Source organism: Halichondria panicea, chromosome 13 (genome assembly GCF_963675165.1).
Source record: "Halichondria panicea chromosome 13, odHalPani1.1, whole genome shotgun sequence".
Taxonomy (NCBI): domain Eukaryota; kingdom Metazoa; phylum Porifera; class Demospongiae; order Suberitida; family Halichondriidae; genus Halichondria; species Halichondria panicea.
In genome coordinates this window covers 479,143-496,519 of record NC_087389.1, presented here as the reverse complement: position 1 = coordinate 496,519, position 17,377 = coordinate 479,143, and the positions used below count along the sequence as shown (strand labels likewise).

Sequence of the window (17,377 nt, the reverse complement as noted above, 5' to 3'; positions counted from 1 at the left end):
AATTCTTTTAAGAAATCTACTTAGACAACGATCCTTACCGCACTACTATGAGCATGCGCATGAATAATTTACTGGCGCGAAACCCAAGGAACTAGCACCTGTACCTGGACCCCGTTTCCTTGATCCTGTACCTTACCAAGACCAAGAACTGAACATGCTGTGTACTACTGATGAGAATAGCCCCTCTGTGGCCAACACAATTCCAGTCGACAGCAAAGAGGCTCCTATAAAGACAAAACAAGAAAACATGACAAGCACTGCCGCCCCCCCAGTTGTTGTCTCCCCAAAGGGTAAGTAGATCTAATTGTACTGTTTGGTTGTGATTCTCTCCTTCCCCACCCCTACAGTTTACCATGACGAACAACAGTATCTAGATTTGATTGAGCGAATCATCAGCCAAGGATCTGAGAAAGGAGACAGAACTGGAGTAGGTACTCGATCTATCTTTGGAGCGCAGATGAGGTACGTGTAGCATGTTGGTTTATCTTAGTGTCGCTGACGAGTGTTCATCATATTCAGGTTCAACCTGCGTGAGCAGTTTCCACTACTGACCACAAAACGTGTTTTCTGGAGAGGTGTGGCCGAGGAGCTGCTCTGGTTCGTGGCAGGATCCACTAATGCCAAGGTTCTCAGTGATAAAAAAGTCAAGATATGGGAGGCCAATGGATCCAGAGATTTTCTGGACTCGAGAGGACTCCAGCACAGGGAGGAGGGTGAGTGTTGTACCACAATTATCTAGATTATAACCCACATAATATTTATCCCACGCTAGGAATGTGCTTGCTTACACACACCCCTCTGTATTGACATGTATGTGGATTTTTGTTATCTTTCTCTCTAGGTGACCTCGGTCCAGTGTATGGGTTTCAATGGCGTCACTTTGGGGCCACTTACAAGGACATGCATGCTGACTACTCTGGCCAAGGAGTGGACCAGCTTGCCCAGGTCATTGAAACTATAAAGACACGACCTAATGATAGGAGGATTATCATGTCTGCATGGAACCCTGTGGGTGAGTACAGGCCCGCCAGTGTGTGTGGTAATTTATCTTTAAATGCATTAGACCTCCCCAAGATGGCGTTGCCTCCCTGTCATGCCTTTGTTCAGTTCAATGTCTGTAATGGGGAACTCTCTTGTCAGCTGTATCAGAGATCAGCAGATATGGTAGGACACCCCTTGGTACTGGTATGTAGCTACTATACTATGATCTCTATGGTTACTACAGGGTCTTGGTGTTCCCTTCAACATTGCCAGCTATGCTCTCCTCACCTACATGATAGCTCACGTCTGCAAACTCAAGGTAGCACCTCTAGATTATATAGAATGTAAATTATTCACTGTTTCTATTTTATCCTCAGCCTGGAGATTTTGTCCACACTTTGGGAGACGCTCATGTCTACTTAAACCACATTGAACCACTTCAGCAACAGGTCAGTATAGATCTAGATGTACATGTATTTTATACGTAGCTCATGTTAATTTTCTGCAGCTGAAGCGTAAGCCTCGTACCTTTCCCACTCTGGAAATAACTCGTGAGGTGAACAGTATTGACGATTTCAAGTTTGAGGACTTTGTCATCAATGGATACAAGCCACACCCCAAGATTCAGATGGAAATGGCAGTCTAGAGAAGCTAGCTACATATGAACACTGAAGCGGACTGAGAACACAATTTTTATTCAGCATGTAATTTGGCCGAAATTGGCAGTATCTATGGTTAAGATTTACATCAACTCCAAAGTGTATCAGCAGTGTATCATGAGTAAACAAACATTGATTTCTGCGCATGACATGATATAATATTTATGATAACATTGTGGGTTCGGGTGGCCCAGAGGTTAAAGCGTTACGGTTAAGATCAGAAGGTTGCGAGTTCGAATCGGATCAATAGCAGAGTTTTCCAGTTTACGGCATTTGAATCATCACAATTATTACACACCATTCACTAGAATTCGAGACTAATCAATAAGTAAGCCTTACTCTGTAAGGTAAAGGTAAGTATTAGTATATAGTAAGGTTGGCACACAAAACAACATCGTAATTCGAACAAAGAAAATTAATCGTAGATCGAAATACACAGATAATGATAATGGTAATTGGTAAATTTTTGTGCTTTTTAATTAGCTCTTAAAATGTCTCCAGGAGCATCACCAGACACCTCCAGCCCAGACTTCACCATTGATTAAAGCATATGTATAGCCCCCAAACTATGGAGGGAAAGGTCGTCAGAACAACTAGATATTTAAGTTCCAATAATAATTATAAACGTAAACGATCATGTATTATAAACAGAGAGCTAGCTATGAAGTTTTGATATGTCCTCATAAGGTACCCTCTCCACAATTCTCCCACGAGCTGGACCCTGGGCAAAATAAGCACATTGATTAATAGTATATTCATAGATAAGACGCACCTGATCAATTTGGATCGTGACACAGAAGTTTTTAGTATCGAGTGCTTCCAGAATAGCTCTATGACCTCTGTAGGCACCATTCACCACTTGTACAGACTTGCCTGGATGAAAAGAAGTTGCCATTCACTATAGACAAAGAGCAGTAGCCACAATAAAGGTTACTTTGATTATTTAGAACACACTAACAAGCTAGTTGAAAGTATAGACAACTCACTCACCAATGGCTGGAATGACAGTCTCTAGATGTGCCTGATCGATACGTATCTTGTCCCCAGTCTCGAGCATCTCCACGACAGCTGAGAACTCTTCCTTTACCCCAGACACGACTCCTTTCTTCTTGTAGAACCTCTCACCCAGCTTGCTGTGAACCACCTTCACAACAATGCCCTGTACATTGAACAAAGGATGATAAAATTAACATATTATTGTACGGTATTCAGACTCTGCAATTATGACTACCTTTTGTGTGCTGTACATGCATATAATTATACCTCAGTTATCCAGTTGTCTCGTCTGTTCCTCTTTTCCTTGTGCTCTTCCTCCCTCTGTACAGAACACACACAGTCCACACACAGTCCACCCTCTGCACATGTATGTAGCTATATATGCACTCACTAGTCTGATTTCATCCAGTGCAGTGAGCTTTCTCTTCTGGCCAGCATTCTTACTGCTCTTGTGAGACGAGACTGACTCTCTGCCACTGGTAGTGGACGGTTTGCTGGACTTGAGGGCATTCGGCAGAGATTGAACACTGTACAGCAGCAAGGAAAGGAATGACTGTAGTATGTAAAGTTCATACTTTTGGGCTCTCATTATTAAATAAAAAGCTTGTACGTATAAACGACAGGAACTAGAAACGGACTGCATGTAGCCTCGGGATAATAATACGAAGCTGAAAGCCCACCTCTGGGGAAGCTGGTTACTCACACAGTTAGAGGGGGTGGCTTGCTCTTGATAAAGCCCTCGCTGTTTCCTGGTAGCTGATTGGACGGTGTAGATGTGGGGGAGGGTTCATCCTGAGGGGACGAGCCTCGTGAATTGGTGGGGTCAGTGGGGTCAACAGTGGCAGCTGAAGCTCCACCTGGCTTTAGACTGAATACCACTACATTAGAATAATTCAAGTTTTAAAATCACAGAGAAACATACTCATCAGCTACACAAAATACTCTCCTATGTTTTACCTTTCTCTTCTTCACTAGTTCTTTGCAGCTCAGTGTAGGTAGGACCTTCATCTTCCTGCTATAAAACAAAGACAATCAAACCTTGAAGTACAATAAAACATTCTCACCTCTCCCTTGGTGGCCAGGGCTCTGGCTATCTGCTGATCGATAACCTTCCGAGCTCTCTCATCGTCATCTTTCTCCATCTTGTCCTTTTTGGCAGATGCCTGCATGGAAGGAGTGAGTGAACGTACACGTGGTAGACACATACTTAAGCTCAGTAGAAAGGGATGCTAACATTTGTAAATATTGAAATACTCAAAATTCATGTTAATTCACTAAAAGCTAAATATATCCTCTTTTGCTAAAAACACAAATAACGTATACAGTAACTTACAGCTTCCCTTTCCATTGCCTCAGGGCTCCTGTCGATGTACTTGATGAACCAACCCTTCTCAGTATGCTCCACCTCACACAGCCCTGCAGTAACCGATAGTAACAGGAGAACAACACATACCCCACACAACGCACCTGTCTTACCCAGCCAACACACAAAGCCAGTCAATGTCTCCCACTGCAAGTGGAGAGAAATCAATTAAAATATACAATTTTAATTATACATATATACCCTAGTAGCGTTCATGTGGGAGTGGTTCTTGTCCTTGATATAGACCTGATAGACCTCGTTGGCCGAGACACGCCGAGTGCCTGGGTAGCGAGTGTGTTGAGATCGATGGGAACAAGTGTACAGTACTCACCATACGAACGACTCAACAGCCACATAAAGTCTTTGAGGAACTGACTGAATGGCGGCGCGGGGGAAGGAAGTCATTTAATAGCAGCACTGACCATCTCATTATATGCACTCACTCTGAGAAGCCTCCGATGTACATCCCAGGGTTCTCGGCAACCAGCAACATCTGCCTTTGATGGGCCTCTGACATCATGTGACACTTGAATCCATTCTGAAACACACCACTTTCGTTAGTTTTTATAAGCTATGAAAATGGTTGGATTACCTCATCCCTGCATTGCTTCTGACACATCTGACAGAACCATCTTAATTTCTGAAGGCCCTTGGATTTGATCCTGTTGGATATAGCCTTTGGAGTGAGAAATCCAGGCTTCTTTGACATTGTTAAATTGTGTGTTGATATCTATAATGAATTATCTGTAGTCTTCTCTATATTTGACCTTTGACCCACACGTGTAGGAGTGCACTAAGGGGGGCGTGGTGCTTAGTCCATTCTTTTGGTACTTTTCATGCACCTAGGTCAGGAGATAGCCAACTTGCAAGCTTGAAGGACTCATTGTATCAAGATGTGGACTGGGAGATCAAGCAGGAAGCTGTTGCAACGCTCCTTGCTGCTCAGAGGATTCTCAAAGTCAGCTGCAGGTTGCCCTGAGGGGAGAGTGCTTGCCATTAGGAGGGAGGAGTCCAGTGTGTGGGAGAGAAGAGCTCCACTCAGCCCCAGTCATGTGCAGGCCTTGGTCAGCAATGGAGTCAAGGTACCTTCACTCATACGTTGCATGCATGAAGCATGCATGTACACTGGGTCCGGGTATGTGTGTATGTAGTCACCAATAAATCATCAGCTACACCCCCTTTATATCTGATAACCCCTTTATATCTGATAACCCTTTTATATCTGATAACCCTTTTATATCTGATAACCCATTTATATCTGATAACCCTTTTATATCTGATAACCCATTTATATCTGATAACCCTTTTATTATTCATCCACGCATTGTAATACAGGTCCTAGTTCAGTCCTCGTCCCGTCGTGCCTACTCCAAGCACGAGTACGAGGCAGCTGGTGCAGTTATGACTGATGACATTAGCGAGGCTGACACAATACTAGGTCAGTTGTCAGCATTGATGCATTGTTTCATATTGTGCCTCGACAATGTGTGCACAACAGATGGGATATCTCGTTCAATTGCAGCCTTACAATTAATCAATAGTTCTGTGTAACTTGCATCATATTGACAGTTAGCTGATTAATTGCCACACTTGGTCTGCAGGAGTGAAGCAGGTGCCAGTGCAACACCTCCTTCCTGACAAGACCTACGCCTTCTTCTCTCACACTATTAAAGCACAGCCTGACAATATGCCACTGCTTGATGCACTCCTGGAGAAGGTACAAACACACACACACACACCTACACACACACACACACACACACACACACACACCTACACACACACACACACCTACACACACACACACCTACACACACACACACACCTACACACACATACACACACACACACACACACACACCTACACACACATATGGTTGGAATGCACTAATGTAATAGAATTAGTTTCTCAACTCACTTTTAAGTATGCTATAGAATTTGTTATAATAAAATTATATGCACTATAATAGAATTTGTTCTCTGTTCATTTTTTCCTCCCACTGACAGAGAGTTCGTCTTGTTGACTACGAGCGTATCCTTGACAACAGAGGAGTACGAATGGTGGCGTTTGGACAGTATGCTGGTATCACTGGTATGATCAATATTCTGCACGGTCTGGGGCTGAAACTATTAGCATTGGGGCACCACACCCCTTTCATGGTGAGTCACAACTAAGAGCTACAATGCATTAAAATCTGATAAATTCAATTTATATGGCCACTCAAAATTACTTCATTGTACATTGTTAACTCCTTCATCCCCCCCCCCCCCCACACACACACACACACACACACACACAGCACATTGGAGCTGCCCACAACTACCCGTCCAGCAGTGCTGCAAAGGCGGCCATAGCCAACTTGGGCCGGGAGATACAGTACGGCCTTATGCCGAAGATCATTGGGCCCATGATCTTCACCTTCACTGGGGCGGGCAATGTGTCACAGGTAAGAGGAAGGCGCTCTCGTACACAGTGGTTATCCGTGTGTGTTCTCTCTCTGTCAGGGTGCCCAGTCTGTGTTCAAAGAGCTACCTCACGAGTATGTGTCCCCTGATGACCTTAGAGAAGTGGTAGAGAAAGGAGGTGCGTTTTTTGTCAAATTTCAGCCGTTTTGTAATTTTTCAAAAATAATTGATGTGTTCAGTGGAGCCTTGCGAGTGTCTTGCGAGTGTGTGTGTGTTCAGTGGAGCCTTGCGAGTGTGTGTGTGTTCTTATCAATTCTCCAGCCTTCCTCACTAGCAGAACTGTTCACTCTCTGTGTTGTATTACACCTACAGACACTCGTAAAGTATATGCCACGGTGGTGGACAAACATCACCACCTGGTACGCAAGAGTGATGGAGGGTACAACGAAGAGGAGTTCCTCACACAACCAGACCTCTACAAGGCCACCTTCTCGGAAAAGGTCAGTTGAGATAACGGTATATATGACTCCATATTTATATGAAACATTCACTCTAATCTTTATGCATACAACTCTCCCCCTCCAAGGATGTAGTGTTGTACATATTGGTAGAAATACCTCCTCACACATGTCATTCCCTCACTCCCCCGCAGGTGGCTCCCTACACGACGTGCCTCATCAATGGTGTGTTCTGGGTACCTGGTACTCCCCGGCTGCTCACACTAGACCAAGCCAAGCAGCTGCACCCGCCACACGTGGACTCAGAAGAGCTCAGGTTTGAGGGAGTCCCACAATTACCACAGAGGCTACTCGCCATTGCCGATATATCATGTGACATCAGTGTGAGTGCCTATATTTCTCCCCATCATAATTATATTCTGCGTTAAACTACTGCAATATCTCGTGTCTCAATTATTATCATATGTGCTATTTTGTTGTACATGTACAAATGTACAGGGTTCGCTGGAGTTCATGAAGTGGAGTACTACCATCGACGACCTCTTTGTTGTATATAATGCACACACGGAGAAAGTCTCCAATGAGTGAGTTAAACACTTAGCTAATTCAAACAGTCAACTCATACACGTTTGCACTACAGCATAGCCAGCAATGGAATCGTTCTAATGACAGTGGACAATCTGCCAGCTCAAATTCCAAGAGAGGCCACTGACTTCTTTGGATCTCGACTACTGCCTCTGATTCACGACTTTGTAAGTACCACACACACACACACACACCTACAGCAAGTACAGTCTCATGCTACCCATTCCATAGGACTGTGCAAATAGGTTACTCACTTTACACTTGACTTATTATAGAGAATTTCAAGGTTGCCATAGTAGCAAAGTGATTCAACACCTTTGTGTTGGTCAGTATAACTAAGCAAGCATTCTAATAGCTAAACAGTGTGGCAAATGAAAGATATGTACTAAGCATGGCGTGGTCTAGAGCAGTCATAGAGATAGCTGAGCCTCCCAGTGATACATTCAATAAGACAACAGTTCTACTGAGAGCTGTGCAAGGGGGAGTTTGCAAACAAGTTAGATTCTTCTTGGAGCATGGATGCGATCCAAACCAGTCAAGTGGTGCTCGGAACATACGCCCTCTAATGATGGCCTGTTACGTCCAAGATGACAAGAAACGATTGTCGATTATGAACTCACTTTTAATGTTTGGGGCTGACCCGTCACTGGGTGATGTGAAGTCAAGGAACTCTCTGATGTATGCGTGTGCTCTTGCCCCTAGAAAGGTGGTGGAGGCTTTGTTGTACGCTGCTGATTACGATCTGAATGCTGTCGATGATAATGGAAACACTTCTCTCCACTTTGCAGCAATAGCTGGGAACATTGGTGTACAAGATGCTTTAGTGAAACGACTACAAAAGCTCCAACTTGATATGAACATTAGGAACGATGAATTTCTCACTCCCCTCAGTACAGCCTTGCTAAATCAGAACACGGAATGCGCTCAAGCCCTCTACGATATTGGAGCTCTACCACGGTTTACTGATCACGAGTTTCAAAAAATCCTGTCTGGAATCGCGGGGAACAACCACAGGATGATCATCGACAAACTTATCTCCAAGGACTTGATTGACAAAGCCACTGTACACACTGCCTTCCGTACATCTGACACACGCCAACTAGAGAGCTTGACGAAGCTATCGTGTCGGCTATTGCTGCAAAGACAAAGTACGTATCTTGAGCCTGTGTCCAGGATTCGTAGGTCATCCAGGAGCCGTTCTCTCTCCACTTGTCTGCCTAGTATTCACCACTCCCCCTCCGCAAAGATAACACCAATGAGAAGCCGCACAGTAGAACCACTTGTAATGGACGGAAAACGAGGCAGTTCTTTTTCTACAATCAGTAGCGTGCTACCCCAATCGAGTTTTGAGGTGTATGATGATCTCATGAGTCGTTACTACCGAGCCAGAAACTCCACCCTCTATTGCCCACCCTCAAAGAACGTTGTGAAGATTGATACCAAGTGGATTGAATCCATAAACAGTGTACATGTAGCTGTACCTGTTAAGCAGGAAGAACAGCCACCAGCGGCGGATGTGTGTGTCTCACCAGATGGTGCCAGGCCTCCACGAAAACTGGCCAGAATGTCTAGTACCCCAAGAACTCCCTCGGGCAGTAGACCCAGATTATCTCGAATGGTCACTTCTCCAGGATTCTAGTTAGCTAGTGTACATTGTGTATAGTGATCATAACTATAGTATACATGTACATAAGTATGTATACGTCTATTACATTTTTCACCATCACATGTCAACTTTGTTAATGAGAATCAATATGTAATCATTTTCACCACTTAGTTGCGACTGGATGGACAGAGGCCTCTTGCTGACTACGACGGCATTAGTGACTCTATACGCAATGTAAGCTCAGTAGTTACCAGAGCAGCACACACAGTCATGTCATGAACTTTGGTTCATTTGATAATAGTAATTGATTTTGTTGCTGTGCACCCATACAGGCCGTGATCACGTACAATGGAAACCTCACTGATAACTACAAGTACATTGCTGACTTGAGAAAGAAGACCAACTGAGAACTGCACCTCATGACCCTAATAGTTAAAACTTGCTGGACAGAAATTAGTCTGTTGTTTTCACTACAAGCTTAAGCCCAACTTTGTGTTATTTATTCTAGATCTCTTCCTTTTTTATAACTCCCAGTTTTAAAGTCTGACATCAACATAATTATACTCAAACAATGTGTATTTGAACAAAAAATCAATGATGAAAAATGTTGACATGAATATTATAATAATAATTACCTAAAAAATGTATGGTAAATGAGCTATACTTTCTGAGCTATGTTTGGTGTCTGCTCTTGACTGGCTTGTTCCTTCAGCTTGATGTATGAGTAGAGAGTTATCCCACTAATAGTAGAGAGCATGCCCAGCAGTTGGTTGGGTGTTATGGTGTCCTGGAACAGGAAGAACCCACCCAAGAGAGTTACACAGAACTTGCAATGTCCTATCATGTTGTACCTGGTAAAGTAGTTAGGGAAGCACAAACAGTGCATTCAAATACGCCTGTATATACATAACACTATAAGTTGATTAGCGGAGGAGTATGCTCAGCGTAGTATATTGCCAGTATTATTGGCTAGCATTAGCCAATCATAATGCTCATACTCATACATGGTTATAGGGATTTATGGCAACGTAACCCTAGACAAACCATCATACTCATACATGGTTATAGGGATTTATGGCAACGTAACCCTAGACAAACCATAGTATAACTATAACATATAATACCACAAGAATTAGGATTGTTTTCTTGTACAAAAAGATGTTGCTACATTTTATTTAAGAATAGGGGCTTAGTGGTGAGGATACGTGAGGGGTGAGGTCTTGCCAATTATCCAATAGATGGACAGGTTCACCAGCACTGCTATCACCCCCGACAACAGGACTGCCAACTACAGTGAGGTAGAGAGACATACACATAAGCAGGAGTGACATAAGCCATACAACATAAGCCATAATAACATAAGCCATAAAACACTCAGTAAAATAACAACCAGATGTTTAGGTAGCTATATATATACAACAATGTCATTTTGGTTCATGCTTTGTAGAGATGCTAGCTATGACTGATCCCACCACACACTAACTTGAGTGACTCACATGTCCTTGCAGTGGCATGTTCCAGGCTGAGGAGAACACAGGCTCTAGGAAAGGAACCACAAGTGCCAGCATCAGTGAGGACAGGGGGGCCTGAGTGGGGGGATAGTGTAGACCTCATCAAAGGCAATAACACATGTACCCACTTAAACTGCTATGCACAGACTGTTTAATAGTGTACACAGTGACATACAATGTAGCACTGTAGATACACCCACTCAGTACGTGATTGGCATACCTGATAGTAAAGAAGCTGCATTGAGTTGACTTGAAACTCTGACTGTTTAGCTCCCACCAGCTGTACCAACAGTATCAGTGTACACATGCACACACACATTGATACAATACTTACGATTTGATACAGAGAGGTGACCATGACTCCCAGCACAGCAAACACCACACCCTCAATGTTGAAATGAACATCATAGAAAGAGTTCAGAAACACGCCTAGCATAACTGGTATCTATGGAAACAATCAACGTAATCATTTAGAATAACTATATCAGTGCTACAGTAATGATGTGTGCTATATAAATATAATTACTGATTTTTAAACTCACTATTGTTAGTTTTATTCTGAATGTTGTGGATTTGTTATAAAACATGGCTTGTATGAAGAGGATTGCTGGAGTAGTCATGGCTTTGGCCAACTGGTAGGTACCAACAGTATTGTACTGAAGGGAGAGATTTGTGAAGACAACGAAACCACAGAACGAAGCTGACAGAGGGACTATCTTTTTAATTAAAAGTCTTTTTGGTGAAAATACGTCCATCCAAGCAAATATTTGAAGGCTCAGTGAGGTCACAATGAAATGCACCAATGTGAGCGACATGCTCGGGAAGTTGTAGTGAATGTAGATGAGCTTGTTGATGAAGACAATGCCAATAGCAGAGGCCAGGTTGAGAGCAATACCCAGGCCCACTCTTCCCTTCATCTTTACCTACAGTTTTATAATGTTGTTAAAATAATGACAAGATTATTGAACAGTTTTATGTAGGTTCATAGGTCTCTTACCTGATGTGGAGATCTTTACATGTAGTTGTCCAAGTGTCTAGCTCTGTGTCAGTCAAGATAATCTCTCTGAGAGGTGTGGCTATGAATTTGTTAGGACAGCTCTTGCAGAAAATGGGGGAGGGGCTGCTTTGGTGCAGTGGTTGCCAAGGTCATTATCAAGACCACTGGACTATAGCTAAGCTAGCTAGCTAGCTAGCTGTGCACTGACTTGTGATTAAACTTCTTGGATCTCAATTTGAGGTAAGTTTTATACAAGCAAGGATAGCTAGATCTAGATCTATATCAAATTCTACATCAATAGTTTTGTTTTTGCAGAGGAGGCTTCACTGATGTTTAGTTGTGAATCTTACTTCTACAATCAGAAGAAGGCAAAGAGGCACAGACGTCTGAGGATTATCGACGACTCTTACTCAGTTTACGGTGGTGATCGAGGGACAGTAGTCACCTTTCGAGGGAAGCACAACTCAGACACTGAAAGTACTGCCGGATTTGCCCCCAGGCCAAATTACATCAGACGACCTTCGACTGGTATCATTCGACCAGGCTCTAGCCGAGGCAGACAAGTTGTTATAGACCCCACTGCAAGCATTTTGCCACCTGTTGACTCCTCAGGGCCAAGGCTAGTTGCAGCTGTTGAAGAAGTTTTTGCTGCTAGTGAGATTCGTCACACCGACGAGAAGCTTGAATTTCTGAAAGAAGTTGAACAGAAAGTAACTTCTTCCCAAAGAAAAAGAAACGATTGGAATATCAGTGAAGCTAAATTTGCATCGAGCTCTATTCTCTCCCGTCTCTCAAAGCATCTTTATTTGGTATCCGAGGATTTTGAAGTGACTTTGTCTCTTGACTTGGTGGACGAGCTCAACAGACAGTACGAGCATCTTGTCGAGAATACGGTTGTTGAAAAACGCCGGTGGCAGACAGATTGCTACCAAGACTTTCCATCAAAGAACAAGCTACCGTTTCTAACCTCTGTTCCTGACAACCCAAAGACTATAGATAATGCAAATACTGTTGTTGGTAAATTAGTTCGCAAGCAGCAAAAAGAGCAAGAGAAACGTGTTCAATTGAAGCAGAAACCTCGAGTGAACAAAATGTCTTCTCCTGAAAGGCCAATGACAGCTCGAAGTATTATGTCCAACTATTCCATCAAATCAGACATTAGCCAACTGTCAGATGATGGACGAGAGTCTCGTAACGACTATGACCTGCTTCCGGCAGAGTTGAGGCCGACCATACTGCATTATAGGAGAGAGAGCACCACCCCCAAACTGAAAACAGTCCGAACCAGTACGGCCACAAGGCTTGAGAAAATGAAAAAGCTAAGAACAGTGGATACAATGTCGTCTAAGCACAAAAAAAGTAATTAGCATTTTGTCAGCATAATTATGACCTCTCAACTATTTATTACATGCAGAAAAAGCAAAATTCCAAGTTGAAAAAGAAACAGGTGAAAATATCCTTGAGGAAGAATCATCTGACAAAGAAGACAACTCTCCAGGTATTGTTAGTAACCATGTGTGTGTTATAGTAACCATGTGTGTGTGTGTGTGTGTGTGTGTGTGTGTGTGTGTGTGTGTGTGTGTGTGTGTGTGTGTGTGTGTGTGTGTGTGTGTGTGTGTGTGTGTGTGTGTGTGTGTGTGTGTGTGTGTGTGTGTGTGTGTGTGTGTGTGTGTGTGTGTGTGTGTGTGTGTGTGTGTGTGTGTGTGTGTGTGTGTGTGTGTGTGTGTGTGTGTGTGTGTGTGTGTGTGTGTGTGTGTGTGTGTGTGTGTGTGTGTGTGTGTGTGTGTGTGTGTGTGTGTGTCGTGCCTTCATCTGTTATGCTCTGTTTCAGCTAAGCCTGCTAAACCCTTAGAGTTCCGACTCTCTGCTCCTCTTGAAGAAGGTACGTTCCTCAGAAATTCATTACGTATTATTATAGTGATAATTACATTTCCTATAGACTGGATAGTAGCGCCGGGAGATTCTGAAGACCCTGAGGCAAACACACTACGATTGTGGGAGAAGCAGCTGAAGGAGCTCATGAGAAGCAGGTCCGTGCGTGTGTATGATGGGCAAGGGCTATTTGATTATCTATGTCCTCCTTCTTCAATATACAGGCAAGAGGAGAAGATAGTAGCCAAACAGAAAGGTCAAGACGGTCCATTAGTTGTCAAGTTCTACAATGACCCTCAAATGAGGTCACTGCGAACCAAAGGTCATCAAAGAGCAGCCACCTTCCCAATGCCCAGTTTCTTTAGTAAACTCCCTCCGAGTGTGGCCAGTTTCTCCACCCCCACTCCAAACGATGCCCTACTGATTGGGGAGGGGCTCAAAGTGTTCGTCCTCACACTGCCTGACGGCTCTGGCTATTGCAAGTATCCTTGAAGACAATTTCTGATTATCTGTACGGCTATAATATAAAGTTTATAGCTATGCTCTTCTTTCAGGTCAAGCCTACTCTCGTTATTGCAACAATGTTATGTATAATTACGTATGTACATGTGAGACTGTATAGGATGTTGCTTTTCTGACCCTTCAACTCAACAGCTACCATTCAGGACGTGTGGCTATCTCCATGAGCAGACATAGTGTTGCAACTAAAGGCATCTACACACTAGTCTATGAAGACAGGGAGGGGAGTCCACTGATCGCCTATTTCACTCCGTCTGGCAGTGGGGGCTGTTACCATCACAACGGGGGACTGCGTATGCTCTATGACAAGGAGGGCGGGTCACTCTTTGATGAGGTTAGATCTAATTATAGTGTAAGTGTGAACTGCGTGCTGATCATGTACACGATTAGGATGGCCATGTGTCACGGAAATGGAGCTGGCCTACGGATGGACTCAACATGCCAGTAACAGTCAACCTTCAGGTAAACCCATTATTTTGTGTACAAGTACATGTTATATACCACACTTACTTTCACGTCTCTTTGTGTATTGCTATTATCATGTCTATTGGTCCTGACACAGGTGAATGCCAACATGTCTATCTCCTGCACATCGCTCACGTCAGTCACACTGAGGTTTTCCTGCAGAGGGCAAAGCCACAGGTACTCAATGAACACAGCAGACACTCTGGAGACATCGGCCCCAGTGAGTTGATCAGGTCTAGTCTCTAACGTAACAATAATGCATCTATCATTGCTTGAATAGATTAATCTTGCTCAAGGGAAGATGCAAACTGATATGTTCTTCTACTCCAAGTTTGCTATGGTGGGTCAATCATTTGAAATGAGTAAATGAATCACATTGCGTGTGATTATCCGCATGCAGGATCATTCAGAGGAGCAGCTTGCCACTGTAGATGACAGAAGGGAAGCATTCAAGAAAAAGTCCACTCGCAAATCAGTAAGATATTATTCAACTAGACTAGATGAAACTATGGCTGTATGTTGTATAGATGAATTCCCCACCCCCGGAACTGGAGGACAAACCTGCCAGAGAGCTCATTGTGTACAAAGAGAAGATCAAAGGCGTTGTTGATGGCTGGATGGACCATTATCGAGAGTGTATTGGAATTGCCCTCCCTAAACGGCTGCTCTCAAGCTCTAAACAAGACGCCAGTAGCATATCTTCCAGAGACTTTGGCTCATCTTTGGGCATGGACCGTGGCCGACAAGTTAAGACCTCAATGGGATTTTATCCAAGTGAGAATTAACTGACAAATTTTACCAGTTTATTTTATTTTTATGGTACATGTAGAAGAGAGCACTTCCCGGCCATCCTCCAGACACACTCGCTCCTACACCCACCCCTTCCCATCTCCTAGCAACTCGCGCTCACCCAGCCCTCTACTCCAGTTTGGCCTGCCTACTCTCAAGGGCTCTGCCAATGGACGACGAAGCACCTCCCCCCAACATGCTCTATCAACTCCTTACAAGAAGTAAGTCAACAATTTACTAACTGAACCTATTTTTTCTAGTTAAAAATTCCATTTTTATGTAGTATTGAACTTCTTCCATTTAGTATTCGAAGCAGAACTTCACCCGAGCCATTGAAGCCTTTCAAAGCCGGGATCAGTAAACCAAAGCTGACGTTAGTGAGGAACTCCACTGGATGTCCTGTGTATCCTCTAGTGTGTAGTTACTATACTGACTGTAGAATATGTATTTATTGTCCGTCTGTGGTTGTATCTGTCTGTGGTTGTATCTTAACTCACTCCAAAGTGGTCTCCGCAATAAAGTATTGAAGAACCTGAAATCAACACCACGTTGCAAGTGAGTGGAATATCAAACAGTGCATGTATGTAACACACATTGCTGCATGTACGTATCACTGCAGATGCGATAAGAGACACATTCCATACTTATTTGACTTGGAGTACGATAGCTTCCTCCTCTCTCAAGTACCAAAGTCTCAGCTCATTGTCATCTGTGTCCTCTCTAGTGTGTAAGTGACTGCGTGCTAAATCTGCCAACGATGCATTGAGAATGTTTCCTCGTTTACAGAGTTGAGAACTCTTGTCCTTGTGAGCCGATGTTGGACGCCCTCTATTGCACAGTCAATAGGAACAGGTTCTCCCCATGCAATCAGGTCAGCTGTTGTTAGTCAGTGTACATGTATAGCACACAACCAATATTAACTCTTACGTATTTATTTCTGGCCTAAATTGTCCATTTTCTGAGAAAAAGCATGTGCTATAAATTATATAGTGGGTTTGTCTAAATCATCAGGCCTGGCTTCTTCGGAGCCCCAATTTGATTGCCCATAACTTTTATTGTGAGCGTCTGATTTTGTTTTTGGTTGCTACATGCAATATTGCAATAATATGGTGTGGTTTTATAGTGCACTGAATATTGACTCTCACGTGTAGTGCTCTATGGATGAGTATCGACTGCTCAAGTACGATGTGTGTCAAGTCCTGAGGAGGGAGGGGGTTTCCAAGGCAATGCTGACAGAGAGACACAATGCAACTCCTGGCACTTTCCTGGTAACATTATATGTGCAGTACTAACAATTTGTTATAAATGCATGATAGTATTAATTGTGCATAGATCAAATACAAACACTGTCACTATTTACACGCAGATGTACATGGGGAGCAAGCTGGTATTTGCTGACCGAATCTTCAATGGCTACGGCACGGCAAGGAAGGACTTTATGAAGCAGGTTCACAAGAGCATTCAAGATGGCAAAATGGGGAGATGTCTTCCCGATGACTTCAAGTTGTCTCGTCACCATGGAAACAAGATACAGAGCAGAAATGCTTGGGCCTACCCTGTCTCTGGTGTCATGCAAGATCTGATTCCATTCACTCCCGAGTCCAGTTCTAGTTCCATGTCAAGACACTCTGTGACTGATGTCACTGACGATAAATTTGAGGACACATTTACCGGAACGTCTTTTGCAGAGTAAGCACACATGCACACATAATACGTATGTATATATAGCTAAGTAGTGTTTTAATCATGCAAAGCCTCAACTCTACCTTTTGCTAGATCTAACCGACCGAGAATTTGAGTGACAATTTTTCAGTAGACCGAGGCATTTCTAGTTCAGATTATAGAGCTGGGGCTGTCTACTATATACATGTATACACACACACTGTTTAGTGTTTATCACTGCTGCAGTATGTCGTACGGAGGAGACTTGCAGCTGTCACTCAACAACTCCGAGTTCAACTCCCGCTCACAGTCCAGAGTTAGTCTGGCCGACTCTATAGCATCGGTTAGGGCTAACTATCTATAATTAAGCTTTTGCATTAGAATTGAATTGCTCGTATATTTTTTATTTTAATGAATTTTTGAATGTACATCAATTTTATATCAAACACAAAGATGCATTAATTTTACAACAATAAATTGAGGAGCCAGTTTTTGATGGAAAATATTT

General features: G+C 43.2%; 6 protein-coding genes across 8 annotated transcripts; 4 read left to right on the top strand and 2 right to left on the bottom strand.

Moving 5' to 3' along the window:
* Positions 1-60: 60 nt before the first annotated feature.
* On the top strand, positions 61-1,739 carry LOC135346809 (thymidylate synthase-like). Its single transcript, XM_064544552.1, has 8 exons — positions 61-290; positions 348-462; positions 520-713; positions 842-1,012; positions 1,064-1,164; positions 1,226-1,300; positions 1,359-1,430; positions 1,490-1,739. The coding sequence occupies exons 1-8, from the start codon at positions 155-157 to the stop codon at positions 1,625-1,627; spliced, it is 1,002 nt and encodes a 333-aa protein (XP_064400622.1). The 5' UTR covers positions 61-154; the 3' UTR covers positions 1,628-1,739.
* Positions 1,740-2,240: 501 nt separating this feature from the next.
* On the bottom strand, positions 2,241-4,782 carry LOC135346803 (DNA/RNA-binding protein KIN17-like). Of its 2 annotated transcripts, none has more exons than XM_064544546.1 (14): positions 4,592-4,782; positions 4,443-4,537; positions 4,331-4,374; positions 4,201-4,280; positions 4,104-4,146; positions 3,970-4,052; positions 3,701-3,799; positions 3,594-3,648; positions 3,340-3,514; positions 3,028-3,163; positions 2,904-2,957; positions 2,631-2,799; positions 2,413-2,513; positions 2,241-2,361 (listed from the first exon to the last, which is right to left on the bottom strand). In XM_064544546.1, the coding sequence occupies exons 1-14, from the start codon at positions 4,706-4,708 to the stop codon at positions 2,296-2,298; spliced, it is 1,317 nt and encodes a 438-aa protein (XP_064400616.1). In that variant the 5' UTR covers positions 4,709-4,782; the 3' UTR covers positions 2,241-2,295. The 2 variants fall into 2 exon arrangements, with proteins under 2 accessions (XP_064400616.1, XP_064400615.1); XM_064544545.1 differs by having other exon boundaries at positions 3,594-3,651; positions 4,592-4,781.
* Positions 4,783-4,789: 7 nt separating this feature from the next.
* On the top strand, positions 4,790-9,659 carry LOC135346800 (alpha-aminoadipic semialdehyde synthase, mitochondrial-like). The gene is made up of 12 exons (XM_064544541.1): positions 4,790-5,081; positions 5,335-5,437; positions 5,601-5,716; positions 6,007-6,159; positions 6,300-6,446; positions 6,505-6,583; positions 6,778-6,905; positions 7,058-7,246; positions 7,362-7,447; positions 7,504-7,615; positions 9,226-9,288; positions 9,387-9,659. Exons 1-12 carry the CDS (start codon positions 4,893-4,895, stop codon positions 9,459-9,461), a joined length of 1,440 nt encoding a protein of 479 aa, XP_064400611.1. The 5' UTR covers positions 4,790-4,892; the 3' UTR covers positions 9,462-9,659.
* LOC135346805 (uncharacterized) lies at positions 7,625-9,216 on the top strand. Its single transcript, XM_064544549.1, has one exon. It carries the CDS (start codon positions 7,840-7,842, stop codon positions 9,085-9,087), a length of 1,248 nt encoding a protein of 415 aa, XP_064400619.1. The 5' UTR covers positions 7,625-7,839; the 3' UTR covers positions 9,088-9,216.
* Positions 9,599-11,676, bottom strand: LOC135346810 (solute carrier family 35 member E3-like). Its single transcript, XM_064544554.1, has 7 exons — positions 11,563-11,676; positions 11,108-11,488; positions 10,900-11,010; positions 10,786-10,845; positions 10,551-10,640; positions 10,260-10,342; positions 9,599-9,905 (listed from the first exon to the last, which is right to left on the bottom strand). Exons 2-7 carry the CDS (start codon positions 11,480-11,482, stop codon positions 9,713-9,715), a joined length of 912 nt encoding a protein of 303 aa, XP_064400624.1. The 5' UTR covers positions 11,483-11,488; positions 11,563-11,676; the 3' UTR covers positions 9,599-9,712.
* Positions 11,548-17,340, top strand: LOC135346786 (uncharacterized). Of its 2 annotated transcripts, none has more exons than XM_064544523.1 (20): positions 11,548-11,802; positions 11,878-12,921; positions 12,977-13,060; positions 13,394-13,444; positions 13,502-13,592; positions 13,659-13,916; positions 14,089-14,287; positions 14,344-14,415; positions 14,516-14,638; positions 14,699-14,758; positions 14,819-14,893; positions 14,946-15,192; positions 15,248-15,428; positions 15,512-15,610; positions 15,712-15,762; positions 15,827-15,934; positions 15,994-16,078; positions 16,359-16,475; positions 16,574-16,896; positions 17,116-17,337. In XM_064544523.1, the coding sequence occupies exons 2-20, from the start codon at positions 11,892-11,894 to the stop codon at positions 17,231-17,233; spliced, it is 3,372 nt and encodes a 1,123-aa protein (XP_064400593.1). In that variant the 5' UTR covers positions 11,548-11,802; positions 11,878-11,891; the 3' UTR covers positions 17,234-17,337. The 2 variants fall into 2 exon arrangements, with proteins under 2 accessions (XP_064400593.1, XP_064400594.1); XM_064544524.1 differs by having other exon boundaries at positions 11,682-11,802; positions 11,864-12,921; positions 17,116-17,340.
* The last annotated feature ends 37 nt before the right edge of the window (positions 17,341-17,377 follow it).